The 20,541-nt window shown below is 32.9% G+C and overlaps 2 protein-coding genes across 2 annotated transcripts; one reads left to right on the top strand and one right to left on the bottom strand.

Annotated features, from left to right (window-relative positions):
• Positions 1–68: 68 nt before the first annotated feature.
• LOC111704349 (sphingosine-1-phosphate lyase) lies at positions 69–15,290 on the bottom strand. The gene is made up of 20 exons (XM_023476575.1): positions 15,215–15,290; positions 14,596–14,681; positions 13,616–13,651; positions 12,615–12,696; positions 11,808–11,882; positions 11,546–11,741; positions 10,680–10,713; positions 9,284–9,355; positions 8,858–8,873; positions 7,756–7,819; positions 7,105–7,156; positions 6,456–6,522; positions 4,578–4,672; positions 4,013–4,137; positions 3,179–3,501; positions 2,016–2,063; positions 1,721–1,864; positions 1,491–1,569; positions 1,044–1,110; positions 69–761 (listed from the first exon to the last, which is right to left on the bottom strand). Exons 1-20 carry the CDS (start codon positions 15,251–15,253, stop codon positions 644–646), a joined length of 1,818 nt encoding a protein of 605 aa, XP_023332343.1. The 5' UTR covers positions 15,254–15,290; the 3' UTR covers positions 69–643.
• Positions 15,291–16,198: 908 nt separating this feature from the next.
• Positions 16,199–19,576, top strand: LOC111704429 (cuticle protein 18.6). The gene is made up of 3 exons (XM_023476669.1): positions 16,199–16,303; positions 18,506–18,717; positions 18,787–19,576. Exons 2-3 carry the CDS (start codon positions 18,712–18,714, stop codon positions 19,522–19,524), a joined length of 744 nt encoding a protein of 247 aa, XP_023332437.1. The 5' UTR covers positions 16,199–16,303; positions 18,506–18,711; the 3' UTR covers positions 19,525–19,576.
• Positions 19,577–20,541: the final 965 nt, after the last annotated feature.

The following is a 20,541-nucleotide window of genomic DNA, read 5'->3' as shown; positions in this document are numbered from 1 at the left end:
TATTATTTTGTGCCAGATAAGGGGTTCAACCATGCTTTACTATTCATTATTTTACGCATTAAAAAATTTCTAATATTTATTTATCTGTGGTTTTTTCTCTAACTTACTGTACAATTCATTTAAATATTTTACAACAACAAAAAATAATAAAACAACTCAGAAAGAAATGTCAAAACTTACAATATCAAATATCTTTCCGATTAAGTATTTAGCATCAAATGCATTTTTTATGATGTAACTCTTCTTTATATTTCTAGTTTAGTAGAGTAGAGAATATCTAGGAAGTTAGCTCCAAGATCCTTCTATACTCCTAGTTTAGTAGAGTAGAGAATATCTAGGAAGTTAGCTCCTAGATTCTTCTATACTCCTGGTTTAGTAGAGTAAAGAATATCTAAGAAGTTAGCTCCAAGATCCTTCTATACTCCTGGTTTAGTAGAGTAGAGAATATCATGGAACCTAGCTTCTAGATCCTTCTATACTCCTGGTTTAGTAGAGTAGAGAATATCTAAGAAGTTAGCTCCTAGATCCTTCTATACTCCTGGTTTAGTAGAGTAGAGAATATCATGGAACTTAGCTCCTGAATTCTTCTATACTCCTAGTTAGTAGAGTAGAGAATATCTAGGAAGTTAGCTTCTAGATCCTTCTATACTCCTGGTTTAGTAGAGTAGAGAATATCTAAGAAGTTAGCTCCAAGATCAGCGACCAGAGATCGGTCAGGTATCTTCTGCGCCATCCCATAAACTGCAGCGCGCCCGGTCAACCTATAGAAGAATTTTCTTACAATGACCTTACAATTAGATCACCTAAAACTAAGGTGAAATGCACGTAGGATTAAAATATTAAATGTTTTTTGTCATAATCTCTCTTCTTGAAGAGTTATTGAGAAGAACATGTCTTGAATTCACAAAATGTATTAAAATTAATTTGCTTTTCTTACAATTTTGACTGAAATCAGAACAAGAGGAGCAACGAGGTCACGAAGTTGTACCAGTAATGTCAATACAATTTGACCTCCTGGCTAGTTTGCAGTGAAATATCCTCACCTATCTGGGTTCTCCTGAACCTTTCTCACACAGGTTTTTAGATCAGAGATAAACTTCTCAGCAACCCCTGGATAGAGAAGAGAATCATTTTTTCCCCGTTTTTTAAACATTCAGAAGTTCCGGGCTGCGAAGATCAATATATTTAAGTTTGGTTTTATTACAGAAATAACCAGAAAACTCTAAAGTAGGAAGACAACTTTTAATCTCAATCTATGACTGCAATGAATATGAGACACCACAACTGTGCGATGTGAAAAGGCCACAATTCACTTAATAACTTATTAAACAAGGTACTAGTAAAAAATTACTTCTTAACCACATCAAATACAATTAATTATTGCTTAAATGTCGTCTTCATGTTCTAAAGTTTTCTGGTTATCACTGTACACTATGCAAAATCCGGACATCATGGAAAATAATATATTTTCTGTTATTTTGTATATTTGCCTGGTTTAGTATGACTTGGAACTACATAAAGATGTACAGCTGTAGGATACTGCATACAAGATATTAACCATCCAGAACTCTACATATACATTGTTCTTATCATTATTATTATTATTATTAATATTATTATTATTATTATTATTATTATAATTATTATCATCATAATGATCCTGATCTTGATCCTGATCTTGATCCTGATCTTGATCCTGATCTTGATCCTGATCTTGATCCTGATCTTGATCCTGATCTTGAAATCCTACCTGCCCATGATGCATAAGAGCTGCCCATGTTGCAGCAATAATTCCCCCTGATCTAGATCCTGCCAGAGTTGGGGAAACAAATATTCCCCCGGACCAATCTGGTTGGATATAGTACTGCAACAAAATATTTCCAAAAATGCTTTCTTTGAGATTTGAATCCTACAGGGATAATGATATGATATTGAATCTTTAACAAATAAAAAATTGTTAAAAGATTTTATTTAAAATATGTTTTTTCAAAACCTCAACATTTTTGGACTAATCCCTGGAAGTGAATATATTCCTTTGAACTGTACATGATCACACTGCTACCCTAAACATTAGAAGATGAATGTAAACAACAGAAAACAAATTTAATTATTAAACAAATTATCTTTTTTTATCAGAACCAATCTAACATATTTTAGTAAGATTATAAAGAGTGTCCCCCAAAAAACTGTAAAGCAGGGGGATTGGGTGCTGGGGGGCAATTGTTGTTCACAATTAAGGTGTCATTAGAAAGCTTTATAGTTCAGTTATTGAAAGTTGTACATTTTTTATTCCTATGCCTCAAACTTTTTATGTTACAATCACTTCTTGTGGTGTAAGTCGAAAATCAATTTCCCGGATTTTTCAAATTTTTAATTTTCACATTTTATTATCATTTGTTCAAAATTTCTAAAAACATTTTAAAATGTTCGTTAATCTTTTTGAAACAGTAAGCTGTTGGTCTGAGGTTTCTTTATATGGAAAAATCTGCGCTAGTTTTATTTTTAACTGGAGAAAACTCCAGGAGCAGAGACAAATACCTTGGGAGCATAATCATGTCCAAACTTATGAGTATCTGCAGAGATACTTGTAGCTATTGGAGCAGAGACAAATACATTTTGGGTCTTTCCAAACTTATGAGTATAGGCAGAGACACAAGTGTAATCCAGGAGCTAATCTGCAGAGATTCATTTAAGTAACTCCAGGCGCAGAGACAAATATCTTGGGAGTATATCCAAACTTATGAGTATCTGCAGAGTGGCTGTAACTCCAGGAGCAGAGACAAATACCTTGGGATCATATCTTGTTATGAGTATCTGCAGAAGTGCTGTAACTCCAGAAGCAGAGAAAAATACCTTGGGAGTATATTCAAACTTATGAATATCTGCAGAGATACAGTGAAACCCTTAATAACGAATACATCGAAAGAGTTCATCAAATGTCGTATTCTTCACTTTCTGATATTGGAATGTTGCAGATTTTTAGTTTTTTTAATTAAATGATTATATGGAGCTCTTTAAAACTGTTCCCGCATATTCATAGCTCGCAAATACTGAAATTTACGTAATATAGTGTAAAACTCATTGAAAAGTTGTCAAGACGACATTTGATAAATTCTTCCAATGTATTTTTTATTAAGGGTTTCACTGTACTTTTTACTCCAGGAGCAGAGAAAAATACCTTGGGAGCATATCCAAACTTTTGAGTATCTGCAGAGATACTTGTTACTCCAGGAGCAGAGACAAATACCTTGGGAGCATATCGAAACTTATGAGTAACTGCAGAGATACTTGTTACTCCAGGAGTAGATACAAATACCTTGGGAGCATATCCAAACTTATGAGTATCTGCAGAGATACTTGTTACTCCAGGAGTAGATACAAATACCTTGGGAGCATATCCAAACTTATGAGTATCTGCAGAGATACTTGTTACTCCAGGAGCGGAGAAATCAAATGGCTCCAGTTCTAAACCAACATCTGCTGCAAATACAATCAGAAAACCTAAAAAATAAAATAGGTTAAATTTGAACTTGATCTTATGTCCTTTTTCCTCATACAAATATTAATTTTGATTTTCAATCAGCTCCCTTACTATCCCAAGACATAAGTGAATTTGATGTTCGCATATTATTAACAATTATGTTCATTAATGTTAACTCAATTAGGGTCAACCACTAAAAACGAAAACAACCATTGATCATTAACCTTGATCGTTAATCTTAACCATTAGCCTTGATTGTTAACACTAACCGTTAACCTTGATCGTTAACCTTGATTGTTAACCTTAACCGTTAACCTTAACCGTTAACCTTGATCATTAACCTTGATTGTTAACCTTTACCATAAACCTTGACCTTTAACCTTCATAATTAACCCTAACATTTTGCCTTCATCATTAAAATTTAACCATGCTTTTAGACATTGAATTTAAACCTTTATTTTTAATTGACATTAAAATGTTCCCATCATGACTTTTAACAAATTAATAGATAGATCGAATAATGAGAACTACCTCCAAGACATGCATCAACATGAAGCGGAATATCTAGTTCTAGACCCAGCTCTCCTAGCTCTAGGATAGGATCTAGGATACCATGAGGATACTGGGGTGCAGATCCTACCAGCATTACAGTGTTCCTAGACCAAATTATCAAATTTAGAAAAAATTATAACTTTATTTGGTAAAATTATAAATATAAACATGTTAAACTGGGACCAAATCTAATGAATTTGAGCTATGTCGCTAAACTTCCATCTGCCAGTTCAAATTTAAACCACCGCTTCAATTTATAAGATTCGGTCCCTGAACTATTTCAGAAGTTAGAACTTTTTTGGTGTTAATCTTGGGATCAAGCATTGATCTCCATCTTATGCATTTGCATATGTGGATTAATTTGATGCCAATTGGTGGTCAGTTGAGGGATGAAGCATTAAACCTCGATTTAAAAGTACCCACATTGGGTATCGAGATCAAAGGTTCCACTTTAACGGTACTCCAAACATTAGTTGAAACTTCAGATCAAATACTAACTAATCTTCTTAAATCATCCTTGATTATATATTACCGTCTGTATTACCTGTCTATATACTTTCTAAACTCTTTAATGTCTGGTTTAAAGGTGACCGGATTGACCGGAACATGCCTGACCTCCACACCGAGCAGATGACCAGCCTGCGACACGTGATTTTTTAAGAACATAATAACACACTGTTAGAAACAAGTCGTAAGAAATTATAAACAAATAGATCAGCAAAATCTTTTGTATAATCTTTTTGTTTGATAAAGATAATACTTTCTTTATTTTCGTTTTTATTATATGCTTTAATTTATGTTTACTTTGTATAGATAAGAATTTATGAAAACGTAATAATTATTTACAACTATTTTACAGGAAAGTTAAGGGAATTTTACTTTAGAGAAAATTGGTCTTTGGAACCTGTGGTTAAGTAAAATTTTTAATTTCCCGAAAAAGTAGTTGTACACAATTTTAACGTCTTTTGAGATGAAAATGCGCGAAATCTTTCCCGAAAATTTCGCAGAACTGATGGCTATTTTACATTACTGTCCCAAGGGACCAGACGCGGATCCTGGGGGGGGGGGTCCAGTGGTCGACCCCCCCTTTTGAAAAAATGGGGGCTAAGAGTATCTTTTGACCCCCCTTTTTCTGGAGACTAATCTAAAAGTTTACTGTAACTTGTTTTCCAGCAGATACTTAAATATGCTTTAGCAAAAAGCCAGAATGAACGTAACAGATTTAATGATCTGGCCCTATAATGAACATTCATAGAGACATCTTAGAAACCATAAAACCCACAAAAGTGTTAAAAGCTTTTATAGACAAAAATCCCCGTAAAATTGAATTAAATATATTCAATAGGTTTAGGGTTCATTTATCTTCATTTTTAACAAAAAAAAAATTGTAAAAATGCATAACAAAGTTGACAGGCTTTCTTTAATCTGGAAGATTAAATCTTATATCTTTATACAACTTTTATACAAAATTTTACTTTTAATCCTCATTTTTAGTGGTTTACATATAAATAATTTTTTTTTTTTAAATTTTAATAGGGATGGGCAATCCAGATTCATTTTGCAAAAACCTTTAATGTTTTTAGACTTTTAAAAGGTATTACGGCAAAATGAGAAGGTTTCGACATTTTAAAACGTTATTCTGTAGAAGTTTACCAAACATACAAATTTGTTACACTCGAAGAAAATACAAGGCAAAAACGATAGTTTTTGGGTTTTTAAACGATTGTTTATAGTTTGTTTTTGCCTTATGTTTTCACCTAGGATAACAAAATTGCATGTTTGATAATAGTAAACTTCTGCAGAAGACAATTTCAAATCGTTGAAACCGTAAATCTTTAAGAAGTCCATAAGTATTAAAAGTTTCTGTAAAACAAATCTAGCAATTGCCCATCGCTATATTTAAACCTACAGGGTAAACCACAAAGAATAGGAGTTAAGAACAGATTAAAACTCTACAATCTTGAAATCGCATCCTTTGGGGGAACTTGTAACTTAATTAGTGACATGAAAAAACACCCTTAACAAGATTTTGCGGTTAATATCTTAATCTTAAACAATATGTAAAATTGTAATTAGAAATTATGTAATGCCCATGGAAATGGAAATATATTTTTTATAAAGTAATATATCGAGTGAAAAAATTGTAAGTGGAGCTCTAAGGTAGAAAAATATTTTTACATAATGTAAGAGTAATTTTCTGTTTTGAGCACTTAAAATACTCACTTTTAATGCTTAAATTTCTTTAAAAAAATTTGCGGGGACTACGCCCCCCTGCACCCCCACCTCGCTCACTACGTTTCGCTCGGTACTATACCCAATATTATTCAGACTTTGACCCCGCCGTTATTAATTAATTAATAGACAGGTCGGTTGTGTACATCTGAGCTAAGCGTCACCTCTTCGTTTTATTACTCTATGTCACCTTGTCAAATCCAACATGGCCAGTCTGAGGAATCACAAGGTTTGGTTTATCTATCCCTTTACGTTCTCTAGATTTATATAATAAATATGTCTCTTAAACATATTTATTAAAAGTTTAGCAAATGATAATTTATAATTAATTCTCCTTTTCAAAAATCATTCTGTCCTTTGTGTCAATTGTCAATTTTTTTTCATGATTACAACGATTTACGAGGAACTAAATCAACAAACTTTATCATGCTTCTATATATATACTTTGCTTGTCTGTCTGTTTGTCTGTCCATTTGTATCCAAACTGAACCGATCGGGCCCAAATTTTGTGTGGTGCCTAACATTCCCTTGGGAAGGCTTAAGATGATCGAAATGTTAAATTTTGCCTCCAACAAAATTCGATTAGTATTAAATTTAGAAAATCCAAGAAATTTTTTTTCGTTTTTATTACACTATGTATACAAAGAAAGAGAAAACGCAGCGCTCTGAAAACCTAGTATTTAATATTTATCTAAACAATTACAATATACAATATACAATATACAAATAAACCAAATTTTATTACTTTCAAAACAAAAAATGTTGTCTTTTAAATGTTTTTTTTTTATTTTTATCAAATAGGATTTTTTTGTGGGGGGTATTTTTTTGTGGAGGTATACCTGGCATACCCCCTGTACGCTAGCACAGCAAGAATTATTGATTCAGTTCCTCCTGCAGGAATTTTAAATCAATCAATCAATTAATCTATAAACCGAAGAAAAGATTCATGGGTCTTAAAATGAAATAAGAGCCTTTTTTTGTGAACTTATTTCATTATTCTATTATACACGGTTACCGCAAAATATGAGACTTCAGAGACGACTGTACGGAATTTATTCAGTTTTTATTCTTACATTCATGGTTCTCTGCAGCTATAAAACTTGGTTCTTTCTAAGTCAAATTTATTTAAGGCATGACACCAACAACAATTTTCAACTCAAAGTGTTTCAGGTTGTCATTATAGTATCATCCTTTATGGGTAACCATTTATTTGAACATCAGCGTTGTTAAAAAGTCACATTTTATGTCTTTTTTAAAATCTTGAAAATATGAAAACTGAAAATATGGAAGACGACTTTGTATACACGTCTTTAAGTTGTTTTCGTTGTAAAACCTCATTAATACTTGGCTTATCAAGGACCTTACGTTATAATAAGGAAAGTTGCCATTTTAATCCTTTATAGAACCTAAAGAATTGATTACTCCCCCCCCTTCCACAAATTAAAACCTGTATACGCCCCGTGTAGCTTGATTAATTGATTTATAATTCCCTGAAGTCATAGTTCCAACCATATCTTCCCCTCCATGGAATAGTTCTCCTGTCATACGAACAACCTTGTAACACACAATGTTCTCCAAAATTAAGCCAGATTGTTTCTTGTCTATATTTTTTCTTTTTATTGGTAATGCATGGCTAGTAGCTTCTAATTTTTTAAATACATATTTTTTCCCTGATATTCATACAGATATCAGGAAACATATGCAGGGATAAATTACAAAATGATGAAATGGACTGTAAGTGTAATTTCAATTTTCAATTGACACTCCATGCGCAGATGGCAATTTTCCCGGTTTACAATGCATTGGTACCCTTAAAGTGTTGTCTGATTAAGTATGAATTAGATATCCATGCTTTTGTTTCTTTAAACTGTTTGTTTCTATTTGCGGGTTCTCTGCAAATACAGTGAAACCCTTAATAACGAATACATCGGAAGAATTTATCAAATGTCGTCTTGACAATTTTTCAATGAGTTTTATACTATATTACGTAAATTTCAGTATTTGCGAAAATAAATTAAATTAGCCGTGAATATGCGGGAAGAGTTTTAAAGAGTTCCATATAATCATTTAATTAAAAAACTAAATATCTGCAACATTCCATTATCAGAAAGTGAAGAATACGACATTTGATGAACTCTTTCGATGTATTCGTTATTAAGGGTTTCACCGTACGACAGATCTTGCTCATAAGAAGCAACGGAGAAATGATCAAAGTCAGAAAAACGACGGTATCTTCCACATTTTTGATTAGACTAAGATATTAAGGCCAAGATTCCGTTGTAAATTGCAGCATTGCCATCTTTGCATGGAGGGTCACTTGACATTATGCTTATTAGTCCCTTTAATGGGAATCATATTTAAAAGGCAGAATGAAAACGACCACTATTCCGACTGTTAATATTTCGTGTTTTTTTTAACGTTATTTGCATACAGTTGTAGTGTTAATATTTCGTTATTATTAAAATTAGATCTGTGTAATTAATCATAAATTATACAATACCGAAATATACAGAGCTTATCAGAAAACATGTGACATGATTGTTTTCAATTTCAATTTTTTTAAATTTGAAATGTATTTATATTTAAAGTTACCTCTGCCTCCATCTTTCTAAAGTTAAAAATCAATAAGAAAAAACTTCATCTTGGTTAAAATCAACTAAACTTAATTAGTTAAACATTTTATATGTTGGATAATGTCGCTCAAATATATTGGGTGAATATTTTTTTAAACAATTTACGCAAAGAAAAAAAAAATGATAACTAGGAAACCAGGAGAAGAAGTCGACTTTTAGACTCAAGTTATGACTTTAAATAGTCCAATCAACATAAGGCACAACAATTGTGCAGTGTAAACAGACCCATTTTACGCAATAAGTGTTTAATAACTTATTAGTAAAGCTATTTGCTTTATAACCAATTCAAATTAACTTCATTATTGGTGTAATGTCGTCTTCCTATTCTACAGTTTTCTGATTATTAATGTAAAAATAAATTTTTGAATGAATTGATGTTTTATTCCTAATTCCCGGATATGCGTCAGGATTGAGAGGATTGGTATACGCAGTTGCACTGTACGCACGTGTTATAACTCTGAATCAAAATAGTAGAATATACGTGGTGTCCCAATAAACATGGAAATTGAGTGACGATTTCGAAATTGTTTTTTTAAGTAAAACAAGAAAATTACAGAATATAACAGAGTAATCTTGTCCTTCTTCACGGTTCAGCGTTCATCTTGTCGAGACATTATTGACACATCTTTACAGCCATTTACCGTTTTCATAAAATAAACTCTAGCAGACATAATAATATTATGGCGTTTGAAATCAGGTATTCCTTAATGCTAATTCTTAACAAAGACGATCTTAAATTCGTCACTAAATTCCCATGTTTATTGGATTACCCTGTAAAATATTTTTAACGCTACTAAATCATCAAAGTTTGTGAGCTATGTATTGATGACAAATCTGCAGATATTAAGAACTCCATATTTGTTTTGCAAATATTTTACTTTGGTTTGGGGTTATGTTATCCCCTTCAATTCTAACGATATTAAAACCTGAACATTGACATTAAACCAGAACCAATAAAAAAGTTAAACATAATAAAGGGTCACACACACGACTCAGAGACGACTGTACGGAATTTTTACTGTTTGTTTTTCTTATATGTTTGATTTTCTGCAATTGTAAACTTGTTTTCTTCATTAAATAAGACATTAATATCTAAGGCATAAGATTTAAGTCAACCATAATACTGTCATATGTCATGAGTTTCAGGTCGTCATTATAGTTTCACCATTTGTGGGTCACCCTGTTTTATAGTCTCACCATTGTGGGTCACCCTGTTTTTAGAGATAAAATATTAACTCTTGATATGCCCACGAGGAAAGAGGAAAATATGCAAATATTTAGTAAAAGATATTTTTGAGGACAATTGATGTCTGCCTTGGATTTGCATGATAAATTGTTTAAGTGAGGACCAGACTGTGGAATAAATCTGTAAAGTGAGGACCAGAAAGCTCAAGTGTCTTAAAAAAGGTTTATAATATTTGTTTGTGGTCTGATTTCCATAACTTTGTCTCCTATACCCCTTCCCCCAAGCTCAACAAGTATTTATTTCAAAAGACAGTTGCAAAAAAGAGAACCAGTTAGAATTCGAATAAGAAGAAGGAAGCTAGAAAGAGGTGCAATTGTCTAAGTTGCGCTAAGAGTACAAAATGAGTATGAAACACCAATTGACCTTTTGGTTAGTTTTAACTTGGACAAGATAAAGGTCTAGTTAACGAGAACTTGATTCTATTTCTAACTGTGTATGATGTTATGCAACACTCATAAAATTTTAAAATGTCAAGATCATTTTTTGAGTGAACGTGAGGAATGTCGTCTTCTGAAATTATAGTATAAGAGCTTACCTTACAATGCTCTCCTCAGGCTTATGACAGGTTCCTTAAAAAAAGAAAAAAATATATACAGTGTCCGAATTTAATGAATTCGAGCCGAGTCTTAAATCCGCCAAAAACCGGATTCAACTGAGCGCCGGCTTAAATCTTGAAACAATGAATACCAGTTTAGATGGAGTCAACCATATTTGAGCCGCGGCTTAAATTTAAGCTTCGGCTCAAATTCTTTAAATTCGGCCTCTGAACAACAAATATCTTGTTCTTTAAACACGGCAAATATAAGAGACCTAAAAAGTAAAAGCTTTAGCTAACGTACGCCTCATTGCATTTGTGCATGCATATACAACATTTGAATTGAATAAATGAATGAAAAGCGTATTTTTAGAAAAACAAAGAAACTTAAGATTCAGTTTTATTTGTATAATTGTTTAGAATTTCGAATTTAAAATGTTTTGTTTTTTTTGTGGAAAATGTTGAGACAAATAGTAAAATTTTTCACCCTCTGATCACTAGAATTTGTCTAGAAGGAGGGGGGGGGATTCATTTGGTGTACCGTTCCGGTTTGCCTTACATAGTTTGCTTGTGTACTGTACGTATTCTTGCTCTATGGTAGGATGACAGCATACAAATCGACCCAGTACGTTGAACCGGAATGAGAGGTATAAAAAAATATTTGAATTGTCTAAATTTGGTTTAGAAAAACAGGTTCCTCCCACTGCACCAGTGGTTAAAAGTGACTAAAATTCATTAGATTTTTTTTATAACAAGATATAAAATAGACCTGAGAGTGCACAGTCTCCACCTTGAGATAATAAGATATAAAATAGACCTGAGAGTGTACCAGTCTCCACCTAGAGATAAAAAGATATAAAATAGACCTGAGAGTGCACCAGTCTCCACCTTGAGATAAAAAGATATAAAATAGACCTGAGAGTGTACCAGTCTCCACCTAGAGATAAAAAGATATAAAATAGACCTGAGAGTGCACCAGTCTCCACCTTGAGATAAAAAGATATAAAATAGACCTGAGAGTGCACCAGTCTCCACCTTGAAGTCTGCAAGATCCAACAAATCCTATGCAAATAATAAAAAAATCTCATTGAATAAGAATAAAACATTATTCTTTGAAATTCGTTTTACCTGGATTTCGTCTAAAATCTCCTCTTCTTTCCAGCCTTTGTCTGGTAGTTTAGTTATATACTTTTTGCCTTTGAGCTTAAATAAACATTTTGTATGATTTTTTGTAATTTTTTACTAATATACAGTTAAACTCTAAATGAGCCATACATCGAAAGAATTTATAAAATGCCGTCTTGACAATTTTTCAATTGGTTTAATACTTTTGTAACGTAAATCTCAATATTTGCGAAAATAAATAAATAGCCATGAATATGCGGGAACAGTTTTAAAGAGCTCCATATAATCATTTAATTAAAAACTAAAGAACTGCAACATTCCATTATCAGAAAGTGATGACTACGACATTTGATGAATTCTTTCGATGTATGGCTTATTTAGGGTTTAACTGTACAATGTCTAAAAATGATAAATAAAAAATGTTAAAATACAAAGTTAAAAACGATTTTTCTTAATTAAAACAAGGGAAAACGACAATTAACAGAAAGGCAGACATTTTGATGACGATGATATAATTACAGTAATCTGAAGGCTTTCTGCATGTATTCTGACTTTCATATAGTTGTTAGATGATGTACTAAACGCTAAACGGTTTACAGTTTCAGGAAGCCAAGAATTTAAGAAAAAAGAATATTCCGTTCAGTCGTCTCTAAAGTCTTATTATATTCCGAACAATCGTCTCTAAAGTCTTATTATATTCCGTACAGTCGTCTCTAAAGTCTTATTATATTCCATACAGTCGTCTCTAAAGTCTTATTATATTCCGTACAGTCGTCTCTAAAGTCTGATTATATCTGGGTAACCCTGTACCTGGGCCTCTACATCAATCCTTAAAGAAGTTAAATTCTTTTCCAATTCTTGATCCACCAGTCCTCTGATACCTGGTAGCTTTCTAGATATATAGCTTTCTAGATATATAGCTTTCTAGATATATACCAGTCCTCTGATACCTGGTAGCTTTCTAGATATACTGCTTTTTAGATATATAGCTTTCTAGATATATAGCTTTTTAGATATACAGTTCTAAAGATATACAGCTTTATAGATATACAGATTTCTAGATACATAGCTGTGTATATATAAAAATGGCTTTCTAAGGATAAGCATCCTGATGTACAGTTTTCTAGATAAGATATACAATAATACAGTTTTCTAGATAAGATATACAATAATACAGTTTTCTAGATTAGATATACAATAATACAGTTTTCTAGATAAGATATAAATAATACAGTTTTCTAGATTAGATATATAAATAAACAGTTTTCTAGATAAGATATACATTAATACAGTTTTCTAGATAAGCTATACAATGATACAGTTTTCTAGATTAGATATATAATAATACAGTTTTCTAGATAAGATATACAATAATACAGTTTTTTAGATTAGATATATAAAAATACAGTTTTCTAGATAAGATATAAAATAATACAGTTTTCTAGATAAGATATACAATAATACAGTTTTCTAGATAAGATATACAAAAATACAGTTTTCTAGATAAGATATGCAATAATACAGTTTTCTAGATAAGATATATACAGTAATACAGTTTTTAAGATATAGACATTTCTCTTGTGCAGATATAGGTCTTTAACTAGAAATAGAACATTCTATGTATCCGCATTATTCATGTTATAGAAAAAGAGTGCAGTTGTCAAGTGATTGGCGGGTCAACATGAAATACGCTCAAGTTCCATCAAAATGATATTTCTGTACGTTGTCAAGATTATGAGATAAATTTCTTTTATTTTTCCTACTAACAACCTTGTAGGCTGTCAGAAGTTATTAAGAAAGTATAATTTTACCTTGTTAATTTCATCAATTTTCCCAAACTGAAATTCCTAAAAATATCAATAATAAAAAAACATATGCCCGTGGAAAAAAAGAACATTTTAGAAAAGAAAATTGGAAAAAAATTCCGAATTTTAGAACACATTCTTGGTACTCAATATTGGCATTGTCAACCAGGGAAGAACGTTTAGTTTTACCCAGAAACAACCGTTCGTGAATCTATGATTATTCTCAATGCGCTCTTCAATTTCGTGGAAAGTTGGTTTCGATAAATCCTATTCATCAGTTGAAAAATGGTTCCTCGTCAATGGCGCACCCAACCCTAAATACGACATTTTCTTAAGTAATTCTTGAACAGAAAATTCTTCTTTAAGGCCTAAAATAAAAATTTAAGTATTTTTATCCTCTATTTTATCCTTTAATTCGAGAATTTATCTTATATTGCCCGTGGAAAAAAGAATGAAAAAAAATTCATGTGGGTTAGCCTTTAACACCCCCCGGTCACCCATGAGTGTCCACAAAAAAATTCAGCCCAGTCGGTCCAGCTATTTGGCCGGCTATGCACAACATAAGTATAAGAATGTCTTGTTTTATTATATAGATAAACTCTAATTATTAACTAACCAAAACAAATCTATAACACTAGAAATTCAAGGCGCTTCGCGCCCTTCTTTCTAGGCTTTAAGGGCGCTTCGCGCCCATCATCTATTTAAATTGTGAACATGTTTTTTTTGTTTACATTTTAAAACAAAGAAGAAAAAATTTTTGAGGATTTTTAAAAAAATTCGTGGATTTTCGAGAATTTAAATTTTTTTACAAAATTAAAAACCTTTAAAACACATTTTTTTAATTTTTATCATTCATAAACCTTCCCTGTGGTCACGTGATGTCCCACAAAAAAGTTTGGGCCCGATCGGTTCAGCCGTTTTGACGTTTATTGGATACAAACAAACAAACAAACAGACAAGCCAAATTTATATATAGATTGAAATACCTGATACAATAGTTTACAAGTAAAACTGATATCCCAGTACCAGATACTAGATACAGAGGGGATACACTTCTTAGCATATCCTCAACCTAGATATAGAGTGGATACATTTCTCAGAATATCATTTTCTAGATACAGGATACAGAGGAGATATACTTCTCAGGATATACTAGATACAGGATATAGAGGGGATATACTTCTAAGAATATACTCAACCTAGATACAGGATACAGAGGGGATACACTTCTCTGGACATCCTCAACCTAGATACAGGATACAGAGTGGATACATTTCTTAGAATATCATTTTCCTAGATACAAGATACAGATATGATACACTTTTAGGGATATCCTCAACCTAGATACAAGATACAGAGGGGTATATTTCTTAAGATATCCCGATCCTAAATACAGGATAAAAAGGAGATGTACTTCTCAGGATAAACTGGAAACAGGATACAGAGGGGATACATTTCTCAGGATATACTAGATACAGGATACAGAGGGGATACAAATTCTTAGGATCTCATCAACCTAAATGCAGGATACAGAGAAGATAACCTTCTCAGCCTCTCAGGATATACTCAACACAGAGGTTAAAAACAACTTTGAATTTGAAATACCTTTTTGAGCACTTGGTAAGTAACTTCTTTCGCCGACATTTTAGTCTGATATTTGTACTTCAGTTAAGAGAAAGTCTTTTTTTTGTGTTCAAATCTAGAAGAGCTAGTCTGATATTTGTGTTCAAATCAGAAGGATATTTGTGTTCAAATCTAGAAGAGATAGTCTGATGTTTGTGTTCAAATCTAGAAGAGCAAGTCTGATATTTATGTTTAAGTCTAGAAGAGCAAGTCTGATATTTGTGTTCCATTCTAGAAGAGCAAGTCTGATGTTTGTGTTCAAATCTAGAAGAGGAAGTCTCATATTTGTGTTCAAGTCTAGAAGAGCAAGTCTGATATTTGTGTTCAAATCTAAAAGAGCAAGTCTGATATTTGTGTTCAAATCAGGAGATAGCTATTCTTGATATTTATGTTCAAATTTAGAAGTGCTAGTCTGATGTTTGTGTTTAAATCTAGGAGAGCTAGTCTGATGTTTGTGTTCAAATCTAGAAGAGCTAGTCTGATATTTGTGTTCAAATATAGGAGAGCTAGTCTGATGTTTGTGTTCAAATCTAGAAGAGCTAGTGTTACGCGAGCTACGCTGCGTTCATAAAGTCTATGTGATACCCCTGTGATTCTCTGAGTTCCCCCTGAGGATCTGTACAGAACGTATTGTAAAGAACTAGTTTTAGAAGCTGTTTACCGTCCGACTACGCATGCGCAAGTTCCCTGCGTAGGAGCGAGCAGTTTCTACTTCAGTATACAGTTGTATTTCATGTAATGTTCGTCGATTATTAAAACCGTGTGAATATTCTAGGACCACTGCGGTAATTATGATTATATTTATATGAATATTGTTTATTTATGTTCGGTTATGGTTGATATTGTATGATGTAATGTATGGGTTCCTTGCCACAGTTTTTTAATGCCTGAGTGGATTTATTGCTGTATTTGTATGATTTATCACTCAATGCTTTTTCTGTTGGCTTATAAAAAATTATTTAGATTGAAGGCTTAGAGAAATAAACGTTCGGAACCTTATTATCATCCTTTTGTTATGGAGAGCGTTGAGAGAAGGAAGCCTTACAATCCTATCCAGAGAAATACCACTCGGTACTTATAGATTTCATTAGGTCTTTAGGGAATTCGCTAAGTAGCGAAACAGCTAGTCTGATATTTGTGTTCAAATCTAGGAGAGCTAGTCTGATGTTTGTGTTCAAATCTAGAAGAGCTAGTCTGATATGTTCATCTCAAATCAATTCAACTTTGTATTTAAGTAAAAAAAAGTTAATAATAAAGGAATTGAGTTTTTGTTGCAAACTCTGATTTTCCTATCCCAATATCTTTGCAACTCAATGTCGGAGGCCTTTGATATTTCAAACTATGAATTCTTTCAAATCAAATAATGATAGCTTGAAATATCAAAGGTTTACACCATGTAGGGATTAGACAATCAGAATTTGTGACAAAAACTCAGCTCCTGTGTTTATTTGAGAAGAAGTAAGATATTTGTATTTTAGTCTGATATTATATTCACTCTACGATAAAGAAACTGCAAACTGTAAATTCTTGTTATCTCTTCCTTCTAGATTTACAGGGTGGTTCAGTCAAATTAGATTTACAGGCTGGTTCAGTCAAATTAGATTTACAGGGTAGTTCAGTCAAATTAGATTTACAGGGTGCAGTTTAGTCCAATTAGATTTACAGGGTGGTTCAGTCAAAGTTGGATTTAGGGTGGTTCAGTAAAAATTAGATTTACAGGGTGGTTCAGTCAAATTAGATTTACAGGCTGGTTCAGTCAAATTAGATTTACAGGGTGGTTCAGTCAAATAAGATTTACAGGCTGGTTCAGTAACAATTAGATTTACAGACTGGTTCAGTAAAAATTAGATTTACAGGCTGGTTCAGTCAAATTAGATTTAGGGTGTTTCAGTAAAAATTATATTTACAGGGTGGTTCAGTCAAATTAGATTTACAGGCTGGTTCAGTCAAATTAGATTTACAGGCTGGTTTAGTCAAATTAGATTTACAGGCTGGTTCAGTAAAAATTAGATTTACAGGGTGGTTCAGTCAAATTTATTAGTAGAAAAACTTTGTAAATTATTTGAAAAAAATTACAAAAATTACAAAAATATTTTAAATCGGAAATTAAAGTATTTTACGAGTTATTCTGTGAAAATGTACATAATGTGGTGCCCAGTGTTTACGTGAGTTGAGAGGGGGGGGAGTTGAAAGTGAACATATAACATGGTGGAAAATGCCCTGTAAATGTACGTAATGTGGTGCCCAGTGTTTACGTGAGTTGAGAGGGGGGGGAGNGGGGGGAGTTGAAAGTGAACATAAAACATGGTGGAAAATGTAAGACATTTTTTATTCATTCCAATCAAGACGCGAATGATGGAAATCTGTAAATTATGAAAATTAAAAAAATTAAAATCAAATCTTAAAATATAAGAATTTTAGGAAGATAGCGCAGATTGTTTTAGAGTTTAATTTAGTTCGCAATATAATGACTCGAGTATACAAGACAAAATTGCATATTTTACCATAACATGTATCTATAAATTCTGCAATGGCATAATTAACCTTTACAAAGGACGGTACCTCTGAGTTTTAGGGGAGTACTGGGAGTAGGAACACTTGAAAACTTAACCGTTACTTGTCAAATGTTAAAAAATATAAGCATTTTTGAATTACAAAAAAATCAATAGAATTAAGGGGATCATTCGTTTGGCGTACCGTACACAAAGAGAATAGAATGTATATTAGAGAGGAATTTACTAGAAAAAAAGTGTAAAACGGCCATTTTGTTGTACTGTTTCCATACTGCAGGTGTACTTCACATATTTATGCTATATAACCTTTTGGGCCCTGGAATATTTNGGGGGGGGGTCAATAATTGACCCCCCCCCAGCATATCCTGGTTTTCAAGTACCCCAGCAGGGATAGGGTTAACAGAAATTATTTATCTTTGAACTTTCAGGATTAAGATTTTTTTCCAATAAAAAAAACAACTTAATATTCTTTTTTTTATCGAAAAACCGAAACTGTCTCAATCCTGAAAAATTAGTCTAGTCCTAATGTAATTTTACTTTATTACTTTATTACTTTATTATTACTTTATTTTTTAGTTGGTGTTTTTACATCCCAACGCATTTTTTCTCTTTATTTTCATATTTATATAATGATGTTTTTCTGTGTCTCTTTTTTCATTGAAATGATTTTAAAAAAAACTGGATTTATGTTAAGTTCAAGTTTAATATTTACAATGTAAGGATGCATAAATTAGAGATTTGAACTTCGTAAATTCTCTAGACATGAGTTCTGGATACGCCCAGTCCAACTGGTCAGCTGTGCTGCGTGCAAGCGTCGGGGGCATCGGATCAAATGACCTATAATGCTTCCCCTCCTCCCTCTCTTGTACTTCTGGGGTTTGAACGTGAATCTAGTCCCGGTATCTAGGTATAAAAACCCTGCTCTCTAATTCAACCTCATCAGTTAGATCACAACCATCCAACAATATGAAGGTTTGTATTTGACTTTATATAAATCTGATATTTCTTGTTATTCATACATATTTATATTCTTTAATTTAGGCTTACCTTTGCTTTGCTCTCCTAGCAGCTGCTACTGCTGATCAGTCCCATCATCAAAGCATCAAGCATGGAAATGCTCCCTCTGTCAGCCATTCTGTTCACAAGCCCCACTTTGCTGGTACAGCTTCTGTAGTAAGCCAGCCCCATGCTGCTCCTCAGGCTGTTGACTCCTATGTAAACCAAGAGAAACCTATTGCAGCCAACCTTGCACCTGCTGCTGTTCCTGGTTACTCATCTTCTCCTTCTTATGCTCCTGCTCCTGCCTACGCTCCTGCTCCAGCTTATGCTCCTGCTTTAGCCTACGCTCCTGCTCCTGCCTACGCTCCCGCTCCCGCCTATGCTCCTGCTCCCACATATGCTCCTGCTCCTGTCTACAACACCCCTGTTGTTGTTGCCCCTGCCCCTGCATACAAAGCTCCTGTTGTCCATGCTAAACCCTCCTATGGTGCCCCTGCATACAATGAACCTGCCTATGATGAACCTGCTGTATATGCTTATGAGTATGCTGTAGCTGATGATTACTCTGGATCTAAGTATAATGCTGGAGAGAACCGTGATGGATATGCTACATCTGGATCCTACTCTGTTGCTCTTCCTGATGGTAGACTTCAGACTGTTAACTACAAGGTTGCTGATCCTTACAGTGGATATGTTGCTGATGTTACATACTCTGGTACTCCAACCTATGGTGCTGCTGCTCCTTCTTATAAACCTGTTTCCCCAGCATACCATGCCTAAGTTATTTATTGTCTAAATTATTAGAAAATTAAATAAATATTTCAAACCAAATTATTAACATTATTTAATTCAATGAGCTTAGTTGGTCTATAGCAATGTACTGTAAAGATAAGGTATTACTTAAAGGGACTGTTCGCAACGTAGCAGATAGTAAAACTAGTAGTGATCAAATCCCTCTTTCATTTTTGCGAACACTTCATTAAATTTTTTTCTTCTTAATCTTAAATAATCTATTATTGTAAAGATTCTAACAGCTGTTACACAGTTTTAGGTGCTAGTTTCAATATTGAAAATAATTTTTGGACAACTTGAATTAAACTAAACATTTGCCTCAAACTTGAATTTTTCTAATCCCTTTATCTTTGCAACCTTATAAAGGTAAATATTTGTTATACTTGAAACATTGAATATTTAAGTTTGAAATATCAAAGGACTACACCATAAGGTTGCAAAGGTATAAGAATTAGATGATCAGCAAGTATGAGGAAACTAAAGAGATCCCTTTGAAGATATTAGGAAAGATCATTCGAAACCTTTGCAGAGGAGAATCCTGAAATATCAAGACATGGTCTTCAGTATCATTTAAGATGTTTTCCAAAATCCAGTTTTATTTTAACATTTCTTTGTTAAATTCTTTGGGGTTTTGTATTTTTGTTAAAGTTAAGAGCAGGGTGCTTGAATTGAAGAACTTATAAGGTGATCTAAACTTTTAAAGTCCACTTTGCATTTTGGTCATTGCTATGCAAAGTTTCAATTATTTTAGGTTAATTGCAGGATGAAATAAATATAACATTGGTACTATATGATCTCAAATATCTCAAACTTATTTTAAATCCCAGGATTTGGGACTTGGGAGTATAATGTAGAAATTATGCAGACCTTATATACAAAAAGTCCTTTAAAAAGGGAACTTTAAAACAGAAGAAAATTGAAAACAGGGTTCTGCTAACCCTTGTTACAACGTTTGTTAAGATATTTGTTGCGGAAAAATCACAAATTTCAGTCCAAGTAGCCTGT

This window comes from Eurytemora carolleeae, unplaced genomic scaffold (assembly GCF_000591075.1).
Source record: "Eurytemora carolleeae unplaced genomic scaffold, Eaff_2.0 scaffold127, whole genome shotgun sequence".
Taxonomy (NCBI): domain Eukaryota; kingdom Metazoa; phylum Arthropoda; class Copepoda; order Calanoida; family Temoridae; genus Eurytemora; species Eurytemora carolleeae.
Note: the sequence above shows the minus strand (reverse complement) of the source record. Positions and strands in the feature narration are given on the sequence as shown.